This window comes from Vigna radiata, chromosome 4 (assembly GCF_000741045.1).
Source record: "Vigna radiata var. radiata cultivar VC1973A chromosome 4, Vradiata_ver6, whole genome shotgun sequence".
Classification (NCBI taxonomy): Eukaryota; Viridiplantae; Streptophyta; class Magnoliopsida; order Fabales; family Fabaceae; genus Vigna; species Vigna radiata.
In genome coordinates this window covers 14,210,539-14,231,511 of record NC_028354.1, presented here as the reverse complement: position 1 = coordinate 14,231,511, position 20,973 = coordinate 14,210,539, and the positions used below count along the sequence as shown (strand labels likewise).

Below are 20,973 nucleotides of genomic sequence, written 5' to 3'. Positions count from 1 at the left end.
AAAGATGATATTTGTTTTATTTAAAATAATCACAACTTTATCCAAATAATTAAAGGTGTCAATTTGAAATCATGAGTCAACTTTAATATGCTCCTAAGTAAGTTTCCTTTATATGATATATCAAATGAACGAACTGAAAAAACAAAAACCCACCCTAAAGCTCCCACTATTAAAACGGGTTACGATCAAAGTCAAAGTGAGTTTGGGCTCTTACACAACTTTAATTAACTTTTAAATATATTTCACAATAACATAAGTCTTTCAATTATTTTAAATCATAAATTTTGATCCGAAGATATTTTATATTTATTATAAATTGGTTTTTACTCAATTTTTACTATTTCAAACTTAACAGGAAAGTTAAGATCCAATTCAACTTGTCCAACTAGGTTGACCCAACTTAACATTAGTTTCGCCTAACGTTGTTTCACTTTGGTCCAAACTTATGTCGACCTTGTCTTAACTTGAATTAGCACAAGATGATTTGAACATGTTAGCTCTTAATGCAAGTCTGACTCAACTTGACCTCACATTGACTTAACTCAACTAAGCTCAATGTGGATTCGACTCGATTAAGCCAAAGGTCAGTCTAACTCAACTTGGCCCAAAATGGGTCACATAAGCTCAGTCTGACGTGAGCGTAACCATATTCAACCCAAAATCGATTTTATGTGAACTGAATCTACTCAGCCTAACATGGACTAAACTCTACTCAATCTTACATGGGTTTGATTAGTTTAAACCTAGGGTTGACATGACATAACTCAACTAAAGATGGTTCTGACTCGACTTAGAATGAGGTAGACTTAACTCGACTTAGCCCAAGGTGAACTTAGCTCGAATCTACCTAAGGTGGGCTTAAGGTGGGTTCGACCTTACTTAACCCAAGGAGACTTGAGCCTACTTAACCCAAGATAGGTCTGACGTGGTCTAAACTTAACATGACTCAAGGTAGACATGACTCAACTCGGTCCAATGTGGGTCAAACTTTATTCAACTTGATATGGCTTGACATAGACCCAATTTGCCTTTGCCTCAACTTTGCTTGAGGTATGCGAATCAACATAACTAAGGATAGGCCTAACTCAACTTTGTAAAATACTTGCAACTATAACAATATTCATGAGTGGCTTTTAAACCAATACCAGCATAATATGTAAGTCTTCTTCTATTTAAACTATACACAACAAAATAACATTGTCTGGCTTGTTTGATTGAGTTCTGAAATCTCTTTTTTTTTTTCCATTTCACTATCAACTCAGTATAACAATAATTTCAACTAAAACAAAATAAATCAATATATTTAAGCATATAATTAATCACATATCTAAAATAATTAATCAATATATAAATATTTTACGATACATCATCAAGAGTCATAAAGCATGTCCTATGCGTGAAGAAAACATTATAGTTCAGCAATTGAAACACACAAAAAAATACTATATATGCACAATCGAATATTTTTACAATCTAATAAGCCATATCGAAGGTTAAAAAAACATTCAATTGACATCAAGAGAATGACAATGCACCAATTCTACTGATTGGTCTTCAAAGTCATGAAAATGTTAATAAAATACATAATGTATTTGGGCAAACATCCAAGAAGTCTTATGCAATGAGCCTTTGGAAGAAAAAATCAATATTCTTTTATCTTCGATATTGATCAAAGTTAGAGGTTAGGTATGTATAAATGTAATGCATGTAGAGAAAAATGTGTGTGATAGTTTAATTGGTACACTACTCAACATTCAAGAAAACACAAAAGATGGATTTGGATTTGGTTAAAATGAAGATCCAAGAAGATTCGACATAAGGGAGGTTGGTAAGATTATTTATTAGGTGTCATTGGCAACTAGTTGTGGTTTCTTGACGAACCATATCACTATGTGGTTTTTATCCTTGCACAAGTATCCCCTTTAACCATCTCAAACAAGTAATATATTGGTAGGACTCTAAATGTTAAGAACTTTCTTTTTTATATAAATGTATCCTAAAACATAACATTTTTCATAGTTCAATTGCATGACATATGTTATCAGTGAAATCAAATGCTAAAAGGCTAAAGAGCTTGCATGGTCTTCTCTCAAGGTTTGGTATTTTGATCCATCTATTTATAATTGTCTTATTCCAGCGATCTTCCTCAATTATTTACAATTATGTTGGTATATTGTAGTGTAATAGACAAACTGACTCTTATCAGTGCAATTACTATGTAATAATTGCATTGGATGACAGCTAGTATTCATGCTTATATCTCAACCAGCTACGAAATGGTAATAATTTCATTCAATGTGTTAGATATATGATCTTTATTTTATATTTATCTTTTATCTTTAGTTAGTTTGTTATTATTTTTTATTTGTATTTTGGGCTTATCCCATATTTCTTCTATTATAAATAGAGAACCCTATGTGTGTATTTAATACAAGGAAGATTAATATCATATATAGTTTTTATTATAATTAATATGGTATCTAGAGCTTAAGGTTCTTTTGAGGAAAAAGTTTCTGGTGCCTCTATCACTACATTCGTCGTTGCGGGCGACGACACCATCTACCGTTGTCGACGGCACTATCGTCTATTGTTGTCGGCGACGTCGTTGTCTACTCTCAGCGCTTTTAAAGTTTTGGATTTGCTCCCTTTTTCGTCGTGCATTGGGCATGTCTAGTAGTAATCCAGAGTGTCGAGGTCACTCGTTTTCCTCTTTCATGTTCATCATGTGTTGTCGCGTGTCTCATCTCCTCTCAAGCAGCTCTTCAGCTCTTGAGCCTTAATTAGAGAATCTTGGATTTTTTAATATTTCTCTCTTGTATTCATCCATGGATTCTTCTGCTACTGTCTCTTCAGACCTCTCTTTTTTCACCATTGTATTTGACCCGTACATATATGCTTTTTTTTCCCATGGAAAAGATGGTTTTGTTAGTTTATTTATAACCGTGGTGGCTCTCCAACAATTACCTCTTTATCCACCGGTGGCATTCCTCAAGGGCGATTTGCAAGAAGAGATTTACATGGAGCAACCTCCCAAATTTGTTGCTCAGGGGTTGGGTTGGTATTTTGTCTTCTATGTCGTCTTATAAATCATTAGCAATTTGATGTCACTAAGTGTAGAAGCAGCTAAGTCTTGATGGATTATATTAGTAACAAGCTGGGTACATATGTATGTACTAGCTTAAGGGGGAGTGTTAGATATATTATCTTTATTTTATATTTATCTTTTATCTTTAGTTAATTTGTTATTATTTTTTATTTGTATTCTCGGCTTATCCCATATAACCAAATACTTTACAACTTTGTATTTTTATATACTAATTGATATCTTTTGTGCAGAAATTTAAGAGTCCTACACCAATTCTCAATAAGTCCATTAATTATTTAAGAAAAGTGTGTGCAAATTATTTAATAGAAATGTAGAATAGTATAATTGTTATAAAGATATAATACTTTGTAAGGTTTAGTAAGCATTTAACACATTTATAACTATATAAATTTTGACTTATTTTTGTTTCTGTTATGAGTTTCTGTACTGGATTTATACAGGTTTAATAGGTAGGATGAATCAAAAATAAAATAAAAAATATTTAAAAAAAAACGCCAACAATAAACTTCAGTTGTAACCAAAACCAAAGCAAAAATAATTATTCGGCTTCGATTAAAAGAAAAATATTTTAAAAAAGAAATATTAGACTTTTGTTATAGCCAAAATCGAAGAAAAAGAAGCATTTGACTTCAGTTCATGTCAAAACCAAAACTAAATACCCTTTCATAAAGAAATATTAAAAAAAACAACATTAGGCTTTACTTATATGTATAACCAAAGGAGAAAAGGGTATTCAACTTGGATTAACTAATAATCAAAACCAAATGCACTTTAAAATAAATATATTTAAAAAGAAATTTTAATAAACTTAGTTATTTTATAACCAAAACAGAAAAGAGATTTGACCCCAGTTGTCTCATAATTAAGGTCAAATAACCAACTTTTTATTTTTTATTTTTAATATTTTATATTTTATATGTTGTTGAATGTTTTAGATTTTTTTAGTTGAAATAAAATGTGAATCTTTTTTTGTGCCAGTTTATAATCGAAAATCTTTTCCTTTTTATTTTGTCTTAATATATTTTAGTTATAAAATTGAAATCCAATATAAAAAAACAATCGATGTTGTGTATCGCTTGTCTAATGTCCAATTAAGTTGTTTCTGCTTGCTATTAGTCTCTCAAGTTAAATACTTTGAAAATTGAACTTCGTAACAATGTCATCTCTGCCAACCTCCTTTTAAAAGAAAAAGTGTTTGAATTGAGACTTAAATAAATTTTATTCTCATATTGTTTTTTTGGAGTTTTGTTCTTTATTTTTATTATCATTATAAGCTTGGCTACCCTTATAAATTTTTGTACCAACTACAATACACAACATCATGATAAAAGAAAGTAAAACAAACAACTCTTAACACAACAAAGTAGTGGAAAGACTTCATGAGTTCACACAACATCATTGAGTTCTCGCCCTTATGTTATGTATTATAATATAAATTATTACATTAAAAAAATCCAATTATGATTCTTATTTATTATAATAAAAAATTAATAAAATATTATTAAAATAAAAAATTTCAGTTTCATGAATACAAGTTTTTTTATTCAAATTTATTGATATTACAGGATTGATGTGGTTTAACAGATGTTATTTAATATATTCATTTACTAAATAAAAAATACCTGATTAAAAACATGTTTCTTTAAAAAATGAATGTAATTATTTTTAAAGAATATGAAAGTATTATTATTTAGCATCATATGATATTAATAAAAGAAAGTGGTGGAAATGTAAAGGGTTAGATATGGCCCACTTTTTGGTTGTTGGGTTCTTGTAATATTATTTGTCCAAACACGTCTGAATAGTTATGGTGATAATAAGTAAAGTGTTCTATATATTACGGTGATCTCCTACCTTGTCCAACTAAGTATCGTATCCTTGTGGGAAGTATTTTCAATACTTAAAGTAATTGATGATATTTCTGTTTGAATATCATTCACTCCTGTGTTACGTTGACTGATTTATTATCTTGTTGACGGATCGTCTGGAAACCGATCGTTGGAGATATCCGTACAGAAAGTATTCAATACTTAAAATATTATTCGCGGGACATCGCCTTAAATAAAAGTATTATTATTTGGCATCATATCATTAATAAAAGAAAGTGGTGGAGATGTAAACGGTTAGTTTGTTGTTGGGTTTTGTAATATTATTTGTCCAAACAGGTCTGAATAGTTATGGTGATAATAAGTAGAGATGGGCAACGCTGACAACACGATATGGAAAATGATACGGATTAAATAATTGTGTGTGACAGACAGCTGTTGCCAAATGTACAGTTACATCAATAAAATTGAATAATATGTTTTGTTTTGTTTATTTTAATGGATTTCTTCTCCTCTCTGTTCTGAATTTGAGAACAGAAACACATGCCACTGCACATTATCTTCTTTTCTTTATACATACTGCATCAGATCCACAATCTCAGATTCATCACTCTCATCGTTTCTTTTGCGCCTCTTCTTATGATTCATCTCTTCTGTTCTATGCTTTCTTTCAGTTTTGTTAATGTTGTAGCTCATATCACACTCAAGATGCTATGATCTCCATGCTTCTCTGTGCAGTGCAGCGGTGATCTACAGGTAAATACCTTACTCAATGTTTGTTGTCTTTCTATTAAATATATCTTTTCTTACTAAACTTTTATGTTAAATTCAAATTCCTAAATGCTTAATTACGAATGTAGTTAAATATAAATGTTGTTACCATATCTTATGTGAGTAATTATATTCATTTTTGATTCGTAAATGATTAAGTATATATCATCATCTATCATCTGCTTCTATTATTGTAAACATCATCACATCTCTAATCCATACAGATTTAATTTAACAAATAACCTCACATCATAGTCATCATCATCCATCTGTCCCATTCAGATAATTCTGTATTTTGAATTATATATTAAGCAAACTTCCAACCACTATCTTTAGGTAATGTTTACAGGTTTTGGTTAACTCTGTTATGTAAAATTTTAATTTTATTTAATTTAATAAATTAAATTGTATTAAAATTTGTACTTATTTACATATTATAAATTTATTTTATTTTTTAAAAAAATGAAATGTTTAATAAATAATGTTTTGCCACATATTTTGAATAATTCTGTTATGCAGAATTTAATTTTATTCAATTTTATAAAATTAATTTGTAAAACAAATATTTTACTTATTTATATTATCAATTTATTTTATTTTTAAACGAAATGGAATCTAGAATAAATAGACTGTAAAAGATATGATACAAAAAGAAAGAAATAAAAGAAAAGAAAATGATAGGTAGAATATGTGATTAATAAGGAAAAATATCTGTAGAGGAGTAAGTTTATTAAGCCACTGTACATGATAGGAAAATACCTGTAGAGGAGTAAGTTTTAGCATGCTGGTTGGGGTAAGCATAGGATACCGTAGGACCCATGTTGTATGCTACTTTGATTTGTTTATATCATATAATACCTAAAATTTATATTCTCCCTAACACTTATTAAAAATATGTCATAAATTAATCATTAAATAAAGTCAAGTTAATGTCAATTATTTTAAATTTTTTAAAAATTAAATATTTGTTAATTAATAACTATATTTCTACATTTGTTTTCTAGTTTTATCCTTTAAATAAAACATTTAAAATTAAAATAATATTATTCTATCAATTTAAATAATTCTTTTCTTTAAGTTTAATCATTAATTTTTTGGATTTGATCAATTTTTTACCTTAAACATTTTTTCAATTATTAAAGTAATTATAAAATATATAAAATTATTTATAATAAAATTATAAAAATTATTTATATTTAATTTTATAATTATAATAATAACAATGATAATAATTTTTTTTACGGGCAACATTAAATTCAACATTATTAACTAGTTAACATTTTTTTTTGTTAATATTGATTTTTTACGGACAATGAATGTCTACTTTTTTTGGTGTTCCCATGACTTATATTTTGAAATATAACTGTCTTATAATAAAAAATCATTTATTTAATGTTGGTGATAACTTTAATTTCTTAATTCCTTACTTAATACAATTTTTCATGACGTAAAACATCACTCCACTTACTACAAATGTCAAAATTATACAATTTCTTAAAACACAATAGTACAGAAAAATCTTTTAATTAATTAATAACATTTTTTAAACTGGTTTTGGAACAGATATAGAAATAAGGATATGAAAAGTACTAAACTTTTTAAATCTATTCTCAAATCAGTTTAAAAAGTCTACTTTCTATTCCTAATTTAGAAACTCGTTTAAAAAAATTCACTTGGAAATCAAAATTTTATATATATAACCTAGACATTTAAACCGGTTAGAATATTAACTAGTTTAAAAAATGAACTTTTTATATAAATGACCTAAACTTTTTAAACTACTTGCAACTTTAACCAATTTAAAAAGTGCATTATTTACATATATGATTCAAACTTTTTAAATCGATTGAGACTTTAATCAGTTTAAAAAATCCATTTCCTATACCTGTTAGGAAATAAACTAATATAAAAAATTACAAATTATTTTTAACTGAAAGGTTGTATGTGTTCTCTACCACATCCAAACCTGCATAAAATTAACCCAGTTCTCTGCCATATCCAATATATATATATATATATATATATATATATATATATATATATATATATATATAATTAATGTAATAATTACATCAAAACTAATACAATCCCAACCTCATAAAGTCACCTAACATCAAAAGAAACAAAGACCGCTACTCACGAATTTCCTTTAGGACCTCTTCCTTCAATAGAGATGTGTCACCGAAAATTTACACATTGAACAATTGTCAATTTATAGTGATAAATATTTAAGATGTTACTTATAAATTGCACACATTACTAAATCCCATGAAATTTGTGCCTAGTAGTAATATTATATAATATTATAGTATATAACCCAACAAATAAATTGTAAAAAAACTTATGTTGTTATTGTACTTTTAATTGTCAAAGTGTTAGGTTTCCTGCGTAATGAACACAAAAGAACCACAAGAGGAACTATTATCAATTGTCAATAACCTTACATATTCTAAGTGCATTAGATACAATTAAGTTTTACATGAATAAAATATAATTTATAAAAAACATATTTACTATTGTAAATAAGGTGCTAAGTAGACTTGTTTTTTTCTCTTTTCAAAGTCCTCTAAGAAGTACTTTTTCACCTCTTCACTCAACTGCTTCGATGGCCTCAAGGTCATTAAATTCATATATGTGATCATTTTTCCAATTAATGCATATACGATATAAATATCTTGAACATTGAAAATGAATTATGTTAGAATAATTTATTGAATATATTCAAACTTGATAAAAAAAATAGTAGAAGCACGAGATACACCCTAAACACGTGCTTCACCAATACCCTAAACAAGGAAAAGGAGAAAGATAGCAATGAGAGAGCCACCCCAAAACGAGAGCTTCAATATGAGAGGAAGGAGGAAATTCTATAGCCATAAACCTAGTGTTGGGATAAACTTAAATTTTAGGGTTTTATTAATGATTTTGTTTAAATCTTATTTTATTGGTTTTGGGTCTAGTAATATTTGGTTTGATTTGATAGAGATAAAATAGGTATGGGTAGTTATGATTTTCTGTTTATGTAGGTAGAATATTATTTTATGATAGAATAAGTAGATTTTATTTTTAAGTAAGTTGATATTTTATTGCCAGTTTTTATTATTTGTACTTGGCCTAAGGCCCGATTTGCACTTATTTAAAGGTTGTCAAGGTTTAATGAAAATTATCCACAATGGATTAAAGAGTAAAATTATTTGTGTGGGTCACCGTTTTTTAACCCCTCATCCTGATAGACCAAACAATGGTATCAGAGTCAATTGTTTGTCTTGGTGACCGGCTCAAACGAGTATAATGATCCCTATACCAAAAGTCTTCCTGACAAAGGGTATTCAGGCAAGCGAGTTCCGTTAAGTTGAACGGCCCTTGGAAAGGGCTACTCGTGGTTGTGGTTGGTTGAGAATGCTTCCGCTGGAGGAGGAGTGAGGGAGAGTTTAGAGAAAAAAAAAAAAAGGACAGATAGGAGAGTCAAATATCTAGAGAGAGAAAAAGGAGAGAGGGAGAATTTAGAGAGAAAAAGGAGAACAAAAAAAGGAGAGTCTCAAAAACCCAGAGAGCGAGAAGAGTCTGAGTGTTCGAAAAGAGAGTAAAAAAGAAAGGAGAAGTAATTGGAATGCGGTGAAAAAGACGCACTATGGACGCACTATGAAGACGTCGCGTACAGGGGACAACTATGTTAGGCAAGATCGACTTCAAACTTGAAGGGGAACACTCAAGGCCGTGAGAAAAATAAAGAGAAGAATAAGAAGAAGAGGTCTAGGAGCAAAAGTCGAGAATAAAGGAAGAATTTAAGTTTATGGGGGAGTTTGTTGGGATAAACTTAAATTTTAGGGTTTTATTAATGATTTTGTTTAAATCTTATTTTATTGGTTTTGGGTCTAGTAATATTTGGTTTGATTTGATAGAGATAAATTAGGAATAAGTAGTTATGATTTTCTGTTTATGTAGGTAGAATATTATTTTGTGATAGAATAAGCATATTTTATTTTTAAGTAAGTTGATATTTTATTGTCAGTTTTTATTATTTGTACTTGGCCCAAGGCCCGATTTGCACCTATTTAAAGGTTGTCAAGGTTTAATGAAAATTACCCACAATGGATTGAAGAGTAAAATTATTTGTGTGGGTCACCGTTTTTTAACCCCTCCTCTTGATAGACCCAACACCTAGCAATGCCACCACAACACGAGCAACGCCATTACAACACGAGAGAAACCAACGACTAGGGTAATCATGACCAACGATGAAGGTTAGTGACAAACGAAATAGCTGGCATGGGAAGCGTGAGATGCAATTGGAGGTGTAGTGTAGAGAAGAAAAAAGACAGTATGAGAAGTGCGAATGATAGTGAAGCACGAATGATAGTGAAACACGAAAGGGTTAGGTAGAGGAGTATTAAACATTCTATTCCAGTTATAGTGACTAATAGATATAGAAAGTCTTCTCCAATATTGCAAAAGTGCTATCACATTACTTTCTATACTCATTTTGAGAACAATGGTATAAAAAGCTTTGCAATTTATTATAGTTTTGTCAATGTATCACTTTCTAAACCCATTATGGACTCGACCGTTATAGAAAATCTTCGTAATTTATTACATTTTCTCAACCACACTACTTTCTACACCGATTTTGGGTATTAAAAACCTTTTCATATTTACGAAATTGTCACCTTGCCAATTTCTATACCTAGTAAATTATAACCGATATAAAAACATGGTATAAAATGACTTTTCTACACTAGTGACATTTACAACTTTCAAGTGATTATAGTGTCGTATTATTTCTAAGATTTTCTTACATGAACTTTTCTAGATGTTTGCATCAACTTTTATCAATATGTTTACTTAATGTTTATATATTGATTCCCTTATAAGTCTTAAACTTTGAATTTTGCATTTGTATCAGAAAAAAAAAGTATCCCTAGTAGAAACCAATAAAGCAAAGGAGAGGGTCTCAATTGTGAAGGGAGTATGGAAGTAGTTGTCTCTACGGCGACTGAAAATGCAATGCAAATTGCAGTACGTGTAGTGAAACGACAGTTTAGCTACTTTTTTAATTACAATGACAAATTTGAAGAGGTTAAATGTTACATTGAGAGGTTGGATAATACTAGGAAAAGGATACAACATCAAGTTAATAATGCAGAAATGAATGCAGAAGAAATTGAAGATGATGTTCAACATTGCTTAAAACAGTTGGATGAGAAGATTGAAAAATATGAACAATTTATTAACGATGAATATCATTCAAAGACAAGATGTTCCATTGGTTTCTTTCCAAATAACTTATCGTTGAGGTATAGATTGGGCAGAAATGCTACAAAAATGGTAGAGGAAATGGAAGCAGAAGAACTTTGGAATAAGAAGTTTGATGAAGTTTCCTATAGAGTACTCCCGTCCATTAATGCTGCTTTGACAAACACTAGTTATGAAAGCTTTGCATCAAGAGAAAAAACTATCAATGTGTGTATGCAAGCACTAGAAGACTCTACAATTAATATGATTGGCCTTTATGGTGTTGGTGGTGTGGGTAAGACCACTTTAGTCAAAGAAGTTGCTAAGAAAGCTCAAGAAAAGAAGTTGTTCAATGTGGTGGTTATGGCAAATATAACAAGAAATCCTAACATCATAAAAATTCAAGGACAAATAGCTGAGATGTTAGGAATGAGATTGGAAGAGGAAAGTGAGATCGTAAGAGCAGATCGCATTCGAAAGAGATTAAATAAAGAAAAGGAGAACACCCTTATAATCCTAGATGATCTATGGGATGGGTTGGACTTGAATAGATTGGGTATTCCAATAAGTGATGAAAATGATGGAAGCCAACAAGATGTCAATGATATATCTGATTCTAGTTACGATAAGATGGAAAAAGAAGAGTTATCTTCCGATTTCAATAACATGACAGAAGAAAATTTATCTGAAGATCAGAAAAGATGCAAAATTCTTCTAACATCTAGAAGAAAACAAGTATTGTGTAATCAAATGGATGTGAAGGAGAGATCAACTTTCTCTGTTGGAGTCCTTAATGAAACTGAGGGAAAGACTTTGCTTAAGAGAGTGGCTGGAATACAAATCCAAAATTTAGTGTATGATGAAAAAGCCATTGAAATTGCAAGAATGTGTGATGGGTTGCCTATTGCATTGGTTTCCATAGGGAGGACACTAAAGAATAAAAGTTCCTTTGTATGGGAGGATGTCTATCAACAAATGAAAAAGAAAAGTTTTATGGAAGGGCAAGAACCTATTGAGTTCTCTATAAAGCTAAGTTATGATCATCTAAAAAATGAGCAGCTTAAGTGTATTTTTTTGCATTGTGCAAGAATGGGAAATGATGCTTTGGTGATGGACTTGGTGAAGTTTTGTATTGGTTTGGGTTTAATACAAGGAGTCCACACAATTGGAGAAGCGAGAAATAAAGTAAATATGTTGATAGAAGAACTAAAAGAATCAAGTTTGTTGTTGGAAAGTTACTCTAGCAACCGCTTTAACATGCATGACATTGTGCGTGATGTTGCTCTTTCAATATCATCCAAAGAAAAACAAATGTTCTTTATGAAAAATGGCATAATCGATGAGTGGCCTCACAAAGATCAACTTGAGAGGTACACTGCTATTTTTTTACACTATTGTTATATCAATGATGATCTTCCTGTGAGTATATATTGTCCTAGACTTGAAGTCCTACATATTGACAATAAAGATCAGTTTTTGAAAATACCAGACGACTTTTTCAAAGACATGATTGAACTCAGAGTTTTGATATTGACCAGTTTTAATATGCCTTGTTTGCCTTCTTCAATTATATGCTTATCAAAACTAAGAATGCTTAGTTTGGAAAAGTGCACTCTAGGACAAAACTTATCAATCATTGGAGAGTTAAAAAAACTAAGAATTCTTACTCTTTCAGGGTCTAACATTGAAAGTTTTCCCTTTGAGTTTGGGCAACTAGATAAACTTCAACTTCTTGACTTAAGTAATTGCTCAAAATTAAGTGTCATACCTTCCAACGTCATATCAAGGATCAACATTTTGGAAGAACTTTATATGAGAGACACCTTGATTCTATGGGAGGCCAAGGAGATGATCCAAAATAAAAATGCTAGTCTTTCTGAGTTGAGGAACTTGAATCAGTTGCGAAACCTAGACTTACACATTCAAAATGTTTCTCATGTTCCACAAAACTTGTTTTTTGATAAGTTGGATAGCTACAAGATTATCATTGGTGAATTTAACATGCTCACGGAGGGAGAATTCAAAATCCCTGACAAGTATGAAGTGGTGAAACTTCTGGTATTGAACCTAAAAGAAGGTATTGACATTCATTCTGAAACATGGGTTAAAATGCTGTTCAAAAATGTTGAATATTTATTGTTGGGAGAGCTCATTGATGTTCATGATGTTTTCTATGAGTTAAATGTTGAAGGATTTCAAAAGTTGAAACATTTATCCATTGTAAACAATATTGGCCTTCAATATATTATTAACTCAGTGGAACGATTCCACCCTTTATTAGCTTTCCCCAAATTGGAGTCGTTGTATCTTTACAAATTGTATAATTTGGAGAAACTATGTAACAATCAGCTTCTGGAGGCCTCTTTCTGCAGATTAAAAACCATCAAGATTAAATCATGTGACAAATTGGAAAGCCTTTTCCCATTTTTCATGGTTGGACTCCTTACCATGCTTGAAAATATTGAAGTGTGTGATTGCGATTCTTTGAAAGACATAGTTGCCATTGAAAGACAACCCCATACTGACAGTGATGACAATATCCAGTTTCCTCAGTTACGAACTTTGACATTAAAATCCTTACCAGCATTTACTTGTTTGTATACAAATGATAAGATGCCTTGTAGTGCACAATCACTGGAAGAAAAAGGGAGAAACAGGAACAGAGATGTTATTGTTGAAGTTGAGCAAGATGACACCAATTCTTGCCTTTCACTCTTCAATGAAAAGGTAATGTAAAACATTATCAAAAATATGTATCCTCTAGAATCCTTCACAATCTTTAATTAAATTTGCATGTTATTCTTCATAATCTTATTGTTTAGAAATTAATTATTCTTACAGATTTCGATTCCAAAACTAGAATCGTTGGAGTTATCTTCGGTCAACATCCAAAAGATATGGAGTGACCAATCTCAGCATTGTTTTCAAAATTTGCTCACGTTAAATGTGACAGATTGTGATAATTTGAAATATCTATTGTCATTCTCCATGGCTGTATGTTTGGTGAATCTCCAAAGCCTTTCTGTAAGTGAATGTGAAATGATGGAGGATATATTTCGTCCAAAAGATGATGAGGTGTGTGGATTTATTTAGTATTTAGTTTGATTCGTATTATCATTTGTTGTAGAATTAATTGCATTAATTGTTGAGGTCTTTTAGCTGCTTATCTAACTACTAATTTTTATTGTAGGGGACTATTGATTATGTTTTTCCTAAGTTAAAGAAAATGGAGATCACCTGCATGGAGAAACTCAGTAGCATTTGGCAACCCCATATCGGTCTTCATTCCTTTCACAGTTTAGACTCTTTGATAATACGAGAATGTCACAAACTTGTAACGATTTTTCCAAGTTTTATGGGGCAAAAATTTCAGAGTCTTCAAAGCTTGACCATTACAAATTGCAAGTTAGTGGAAAACATATTTGATTTTGAAATGATTCCACAAACTAGTGATATAAATGAAACACAATTGCATAAAATAGTTCTACAAAATTTGTCAAATTTAGTGAGCATATGGAAGGATGACACTTGTGAAATACTTAAGTATAATAATCTGCAAAGCATAACAGTTGCTGGAAGTCCAAATTTAAATCATCTCTTTCCACTTTCGATTACCAATGACCTTGAAAATTTGGAATTTCTTGATGTAAGGAACTGTAGGGCAATGAAAGAGATTGTTGGTTCTGACAAAGGTAAAAATGAAAATGTTATCACCTTTAAGTTTCCTCGTCTGAACTATGTATCATTACAATCATTATTTGAACTTGTGAGCTTTTACGGGAGAGCTCATACTTTGGAGTGGCCATCATTGAAGAGATTGTTGATACTAAGATGTGGTAAGCTTGAAGGGATCAATACAGATATCTCAAACTCACAAATGAAACCAATTGGTTTGGCTGCGGAAAAGGTAATGTATAGGTCTTTTATGTATTGTTAAAAATAATTCATTCACGAAAATTTGGTTCCAAATATGCTTTGATAATGATAATATTCGTATTATATGTTTGTTAGGTGATATACAACTTGGAATATATGGCAATGAGCTTCAGGGAAGTAGAGTGGTTGCAGAATTACATTATCAATGTTCACAGAATGCAAAATCTACAAACAGTTGTGTTGCACGGGTTGAAGAACGTTGAAGTTCTCTTCTGGCTTTTGCATAGACTTCCCAATTTGAAAAGGTTAACATTGGGGTTCTGTCACTTGAAAAGGATTTGGGCCCCTGCAAGTCTTATTTCACGTGAAAAAATTGGAGTTGTTATGCAACTTCAAGCGTTGGAACTAAAAAACATTTGGCCTCTGGAGGAGATTGGCTTCGAGCATGAGGTGCTTCTTCAAAGGGTAGAACGCTTAACCATTCAACGCTGTACCAAATTGAAAATTTTGGCGTCATCCTCAGTATCTTTTGGTTACTTGACATATTTAGAAGTGGAAAATTGTATGTTGAGGAGTTTGATGACATGCTCAACTGCTAAAACCTTGGTTCAACTCAAAACGATGAAAGTAAGTTCATGTCCAAAGCTTGTGGAAATCATTTCAGAAAATGAAGGCGAAGAAATACAAGAAATTGAGTTTAAACTATTACGATCCTTAGAATTGGTTTCTCTACAAAATCTCACAAGTTTCATGAATGTGGATAAGTGTGACTTAAAATTTCCTGTGATGGAAAATTTAGTAGTGAGTGAATGTCCTAAAATGACGAAATTCTCCAAAGTTCAAAGTGCTCCAAATCTACAAAAAGTACAAGTTGTAGCCACAGAAAAAGACAAATGGTATTGGGAAGGTGATTTAAATGCAACTCTGAAGAAACATTTTACACATCAGGTACGAATCATAATATTTATTTATGATTGCTAAACCATCAATATTTTTCATTTCATATAAAACTTGGGCAACAAAGTATTCTACAATATAACTGTCATAGTTGAAAAACATATATAAATTGCACGCTGTAGCGTTTTTACAATATAATTTGAAGCAAGGACTTTGTACAATATAAATGTCATAAGTTGATTTCTTCATTAATTTTTCTTGTACATACATACACTTGTAATGATGAGTTTTTCTGGTTACTAAGGTGTCTTTTGAGTATTCAAAGCACATGAAGTTGAAGGATTATCCAGAGATGAAAGATGTTTGTCAAGGAAAACTTGTTTTTCAAGATAATTTCTTTGGCAGTTTAAAAAAATTGGAATTTGATGCAGCAAGTAAAAGAGAGATTGTACTTCCATCCTATGTGCTACCTTACTTGAAGAACTTAGAAGAACTAAATGTAGAGAGCTGTAAATCAGCACGAGTAATATTTGACATAGATGACTGTGAGATCAAGGACACAGTATTTCGTTTAAAAAAGCTTACTTTAAAAGACTTGTCAAATATGAAATGGATATGGAACAAAAACCCTGAAGGAATAGCCAGTTTTCCCAATTTGGAAGAAGTGTTGGTAAATAGTTGTGGAACCTTGGTAACATTGTTCCCATCAACTCTTGCCAGAAATCTCAGTAAGCTTAAGACACTTACAATACATAACTGTTGCAAGTTGGTAGAAATTGTTGAAAAAGAAGAGGAAATGGAAGATGAAATAACTGAAATGTTTGAATTTCCTTGTTTGTCGAAGTTGTTTCTTTGGAATTTGCCAATGCTTATTTGCTTTTATCCTAGAAAACACCATCTCAAATGCCCTATATTAGAAAGGTTGCATGTGGCATACTGTCGTAAGTTGAAGCTATTCACATCACAACCTCATCATAGTCTACCACATCCTATGTTCTTGATTGAAGAGGTGACAGAGCATTAGTAATTAATGTTTTCAGTTCCTTTTCTTTTCGTAATTTTTCTCTTTCTAATTGCAATCATTTTATCTTGCTAGGTTGTTCCCAAACTGAAGGAAGTGATACTCAATGAGAAAAACATTACCTTGTTGAAAGATGGGCATTCACCAGACCTCCTTCACAAACTGAATTATCTTGATCTAGCTTCTGAAGATTATGAAAATAAGAAAGATAGTTTGCCTTTTGATTTCCTTCAAAAGGTACCCAATTTAGAATATCTTGTTGTGAGGCAATGTTTTGGCCTGAAGGAGATATTTCCCTCAAAAAAACTAGATGGTGATCATGATGGGATATTACTAGCTGGGTTGAATAAATTAAGCCTAAATAAACTTCTTGAGTTGGAGTCTATAGGGTTAGATCACCCTTGGGTAAAGCCTTACACTGAAAAACTTCAAGGATTAGCAGTTATTAAGTGCCCTCGTTTAGAAAGATTAGTAAATTGTGTTACATCTTTCATCAATTTGAAGCAGCTGATTGTGAAAAACTGCAAAAGAATGAAGTATCTATTCACATTTTCAACGGCCAAAAGTTTGGGGAAGCTTGAGACATTACGCATAGAGAATTGTGAGTCAATGAAAGAGATAATAGAAAAAGAAGATGAAAATGGTTATGATGAAATCATATTTGGACGGCTCACAAAACTATGGTTATATTCCCTACCAAAACTAGTCAGCTTTTATTCAGGAAATGACACTTTGCAATTCTCATCTTTGCAAATAATGAGACTATTTAAATGTCCCAATATGAAAACTTTCTCACAAGGAAACACAAATGCGCCAATGTTTTATGGAATTAAATCTTCGTCGGATTCTGATTTAACCTTCCATTCGGATCTCAACATGACAGTTGAAAGCTTGTTCCACGAGCAGGTAAGGAATTTCTTATGTCATTATTCCTATCCTTTCCTTTCTTCAATTTCTGTTAATTGATCGGCATTCTAAAAAGTATGTACAATATATATATATTAAAAGTAAGCTCACAGTTTAATTAAAAAACAACAGAAAAATGAATTTTTAGAACGAAATTATTGTATATATGTAAATTAATTATGCATATGAGGCTTGTCCATTATTCTGACATAACTTTTTGTTTAAGGGTTTTTTCGAATATTCAAAGCAAATGATTCTATTGGATTATCTTGAGATGAGGGGATTTGGACCTGTGAAACATGTTTTTCCAAGCAAATTTTTTGGCAGTCTAAAGAAATTAGAATTTGATGGAGCAAGTAAAGGAGACACTGTTATTCCATCTAATGTACTTCCTTACCTGAAGAGCTTGGAAGAATTGAATGTGCATAGCTCTGATGAGGTGCAGGTAATATTTGGTATGGATCATAATAGCAGGGCCAAGAGTAAAGAAACAGTCTTTCACATGAAAAAACTTACTTTAAAAGACTTGTCAAATTTGAAATGTATATTGAACAAAAATCTCCAAGGAAGTGTCAGCTTTCCCAATTTGCAAGAACTGTTCATTGATGGTTGTGGAAGTTTGGTAACATTGTTTGCGAGGAAGCTTCAGACACTTGAAATGCAGAAGTGTGACAAGTTGGTAGAAATTGTTGGCAATGAAGATGCAACAACTGAAACATTTGTGTTTGAGTTCCCGTGTTTGTCTTCACTAACTCTTTATAACCTAACAGATCTGAGTTGCTTTTATCCTGGAAAACACCATCTAGAATGTCCCCAGTTAGAAATCTTGCATGTGGCTTACTGTCCCAAGTTGAATCTATTCAAATCAAAAATTCATGACAGTCACAGACAAACAGTTGCGGAGGCTCCAATAAACTGGCTACAACAACAACCTCTGTTCATGGTTGAAAAGGTGACAACATTAACTATTTTCCTCCTTTTCATTGTATATTTTCCAATATTTGTGTTTGTTTTTCTTTTCAATGTTCATTTCCCAACTTTCTTCCTTCTAACTTCCACCGTGCGTTTTCTTTTGAATTGGTTTGGCTTGAATCTAGGTTGCTCCCAAACTTAGGGGTTTGACACTCAATGAGAAAAACATGATGTTGTTGAGCGATGAACATGTACCAGAAGTCAACCTTACCAATTTAAATCTTCTCCGACTATGCTTTGAGGATGATAAAAATGAGAAAGATAGTTTGCCTTTTGAATTCATGAACAAGGTACTCAATTTAGAACATCTTCGAGTGCAGAGATGCTTTGGTGTGAAGGAGATATTTCCCTCTCAGAAATTGCAAGTTCATGATGGAATTCCTGCTTCATTGAAGGGATTAACCCTGTTTGAACTAAATGAGCTTGAGTCAATAGGGTTTGAGCACCCATGGGTAAGTCCATACTCTGAAAAGCTTCAAACATTAAGGGTTGTCAATTGTCCTATGTTGCAAAAATTAGGGTGTCATGCAATGTCTTTCTTGAATCTGAAAGAGTTGTATGTGAAGGACTGTGATCGAATGGAGTATTTGTTCACATTTTCAACTGCAAAATGTTTGGTGAAACTTGAGACCCTAATTATAAAAAATTGTGAATCAATAAAAGAAATAGCAAATATAGAAGATGAAGATGGTTGTGATAAGATCATATTTGGAAAACTCACAACATTAAGGTTGTATTCCTTACCTCGACTACAAAGCTTCATATCGGGGAATGTCACTCTGCAATTTTCATATTTAAGAAACGCAACTGTAATTGATTGCCCCAATATGAAAACTTTCGCTGAAAGAGTCCTAAATGTGCCAAGAATTTTGTCGATTGAAACATCATTGGAGGATTCCGATTTGTTCCTGCATAATGATCTTCCAGCTTCAAACACAGGTGAGGAATTTATTATCTAAATTCAACTTTTTCATATTTTGTAGGGTTAAATATGTTTTTAGTCCCTATACTTTGGAATGATTTTAGTTTTAGTCTATCTAAACAATCCAAATGCTATAATGAAACGCATTTGAAACAATCAATAAAGTTAAAAAATTTGGTAAAAAGAACTAAAACCAGAGTTTTCTAAAGTTGAAAGACTAAATTGTACCTTAATTTAAAAGAGAGAGTAAAACCAAAATCCCCCAAAATTATAGTTTTTTTTGGTCATCTTATTTTATTTATTTTTACTATTTTAAAAGTTTGAATTTTTTTATCAAATATTCAATTTTACATAGATTTATCTATTTTATTTTTACATTTAAAGTAACTAAACTTGGTGGTATTTAAAAAAAAATATTATCTATGCGTTCAAAATGCAGTAATATACAGTAAACATTTTCGAAATAAAAAAAAAATGATCAAAAACTATAAACTTTATATATAAAATCCAGAAACTAAATCTTTATATAATGGAAAAAAAATCGTGAATAAAAAATTAAATCACAGAATTAAAATTACAAATTAATCTTGTTTGTATATTTTAGTAAATTTATTATCTTCAAATGGGCATGTTGGTGATGGAATGGAATAGTATTTTTGGAACAAGAGTTAATTTATGATTTTATATTAAGCAAAGATTTTAATATACTTTTAATATTTTGCTTAAAATAAGAATTAAAAACATATATTACACTCCTTTTTCCCCTCTCAAAAGTTTTGTTTTATTTATTTATTTATTTATTGCCATATGAAACTCTAACATCCCAATTAAATTGGGAAATTAATTTTGTTTATCAGGAAAAAGCATACTTGGAAGACTTGCCTCGTTCTACAAGCAAAGGAATAGGTTATGAAAAGAGTATTTGGAAAGAAGCAAAGGGAGATGAGACAGTAGCCAACAAAGCCACCCTACAACCATATCAGAGTGTTTGTTCCTCCACACTTCACACTTCAACAGAACCAAAGATGCCAAACTCTACACAAACTTCATCACCACACAAGGTCTTCAAGTTAATTATTTTTTCCACCTAGAGGTTCAAAAGTCTGCATGCAATTGCTAGATTTTTCCAAACTTTGTGCAATTATCACTTAAAAAGGACGACAGTGCTATGACAATTTCGCAAGGACATGTTTGGGAATTCACATGAACGTATTTGGATAACCAACATCTTCATTTCTTACAAATCTCTTTCCTAAATTTCATTGCACGTATAAACTTTTTTCTGCGTTCCTTCTTCTCATCATTAATGTATATGCTATGTTCTGTCTGAAGCAACTTATCCATAACATAAATATCAGTTTTGTTCTGATACACAGATGAAAACTTAGCTCAAATGCGCTTGGATGTTACCTGCTTAGTATAGATACATCAGCATCAGCACCAA

The 20,973-nt window shown here is 31.2% G+C and overlaps 1 protein-coding gene across 2 annotated transcripts; it reads left to right on the top strand.

Moving 5' to 3' along the window:
• The first annotated feature begins 5,474 nt into the window (after positions 1 to 5,474).
• On the top strand, positions 5,475 to 20,829 carry LOC106758543. 2 transcript variants are annotated; one of them, XM_014641458.2, is made up of 10 exons: positions 5,475 to 5,688; positions 10,607 to 13,662; positions 13,777 to 14,010; positions 14,126 to 14,842; positions 14,947 to 15,759; positions 16,013 to 16,717; positions 16,805 to 17,635; positions 17,862 to 18,587; positions 18,733 to 19,546; positions 20,387 to 20,829. In XM_014641458.2, the coding sequence occupies exons 2-10, from the start codon at positions 10,672 to 10,674 to the stop codon at positions 20,440 to 20,442; spliced, it is 7,887 nt and encodes a 2,628-aa protein (XP_014496944.1). In that variant the 5' UTR covers positions 5,475 to 5,688; positions 10,607 to 10,671; the 3' UTR covers positions 20,443 to 20,829. The 2 variants fall into 2 exon arrangements, with proteins under 2 accessions (XP_014496944.1, XP_022635608.1); XM_022779887.1 differs by lacking the exon at positions 16,013 to 16,717.
• Positions 20,830 to 20,973: the final 144 nt, after the last annotated feature.

Bases quoted from the DNA above. Each gene is read 5' to 3' on its own strand.
- LOC106758543 (XM_014641458.2), top strand. From the start codon at position 10,672: ATGGAAGTAGTTGTCTCTACGGCGACTGAAAATGCAATGCAAATTGCA. The intron at 15,760-16,012 runs GTACGAATCATA...CTGGTTACTAAG, and splicing joins AGAAACATTTTACACATCAG to GTGTCTTTTGAGTATTCAAA. The intron at 16,718-16,804 runs GTGACAGAGCAT...TTATCTTGCTAG, and splicing joins CTATGTTCTTGATTGAAGAG to GTTGTTCCCAAACTGAAGGA.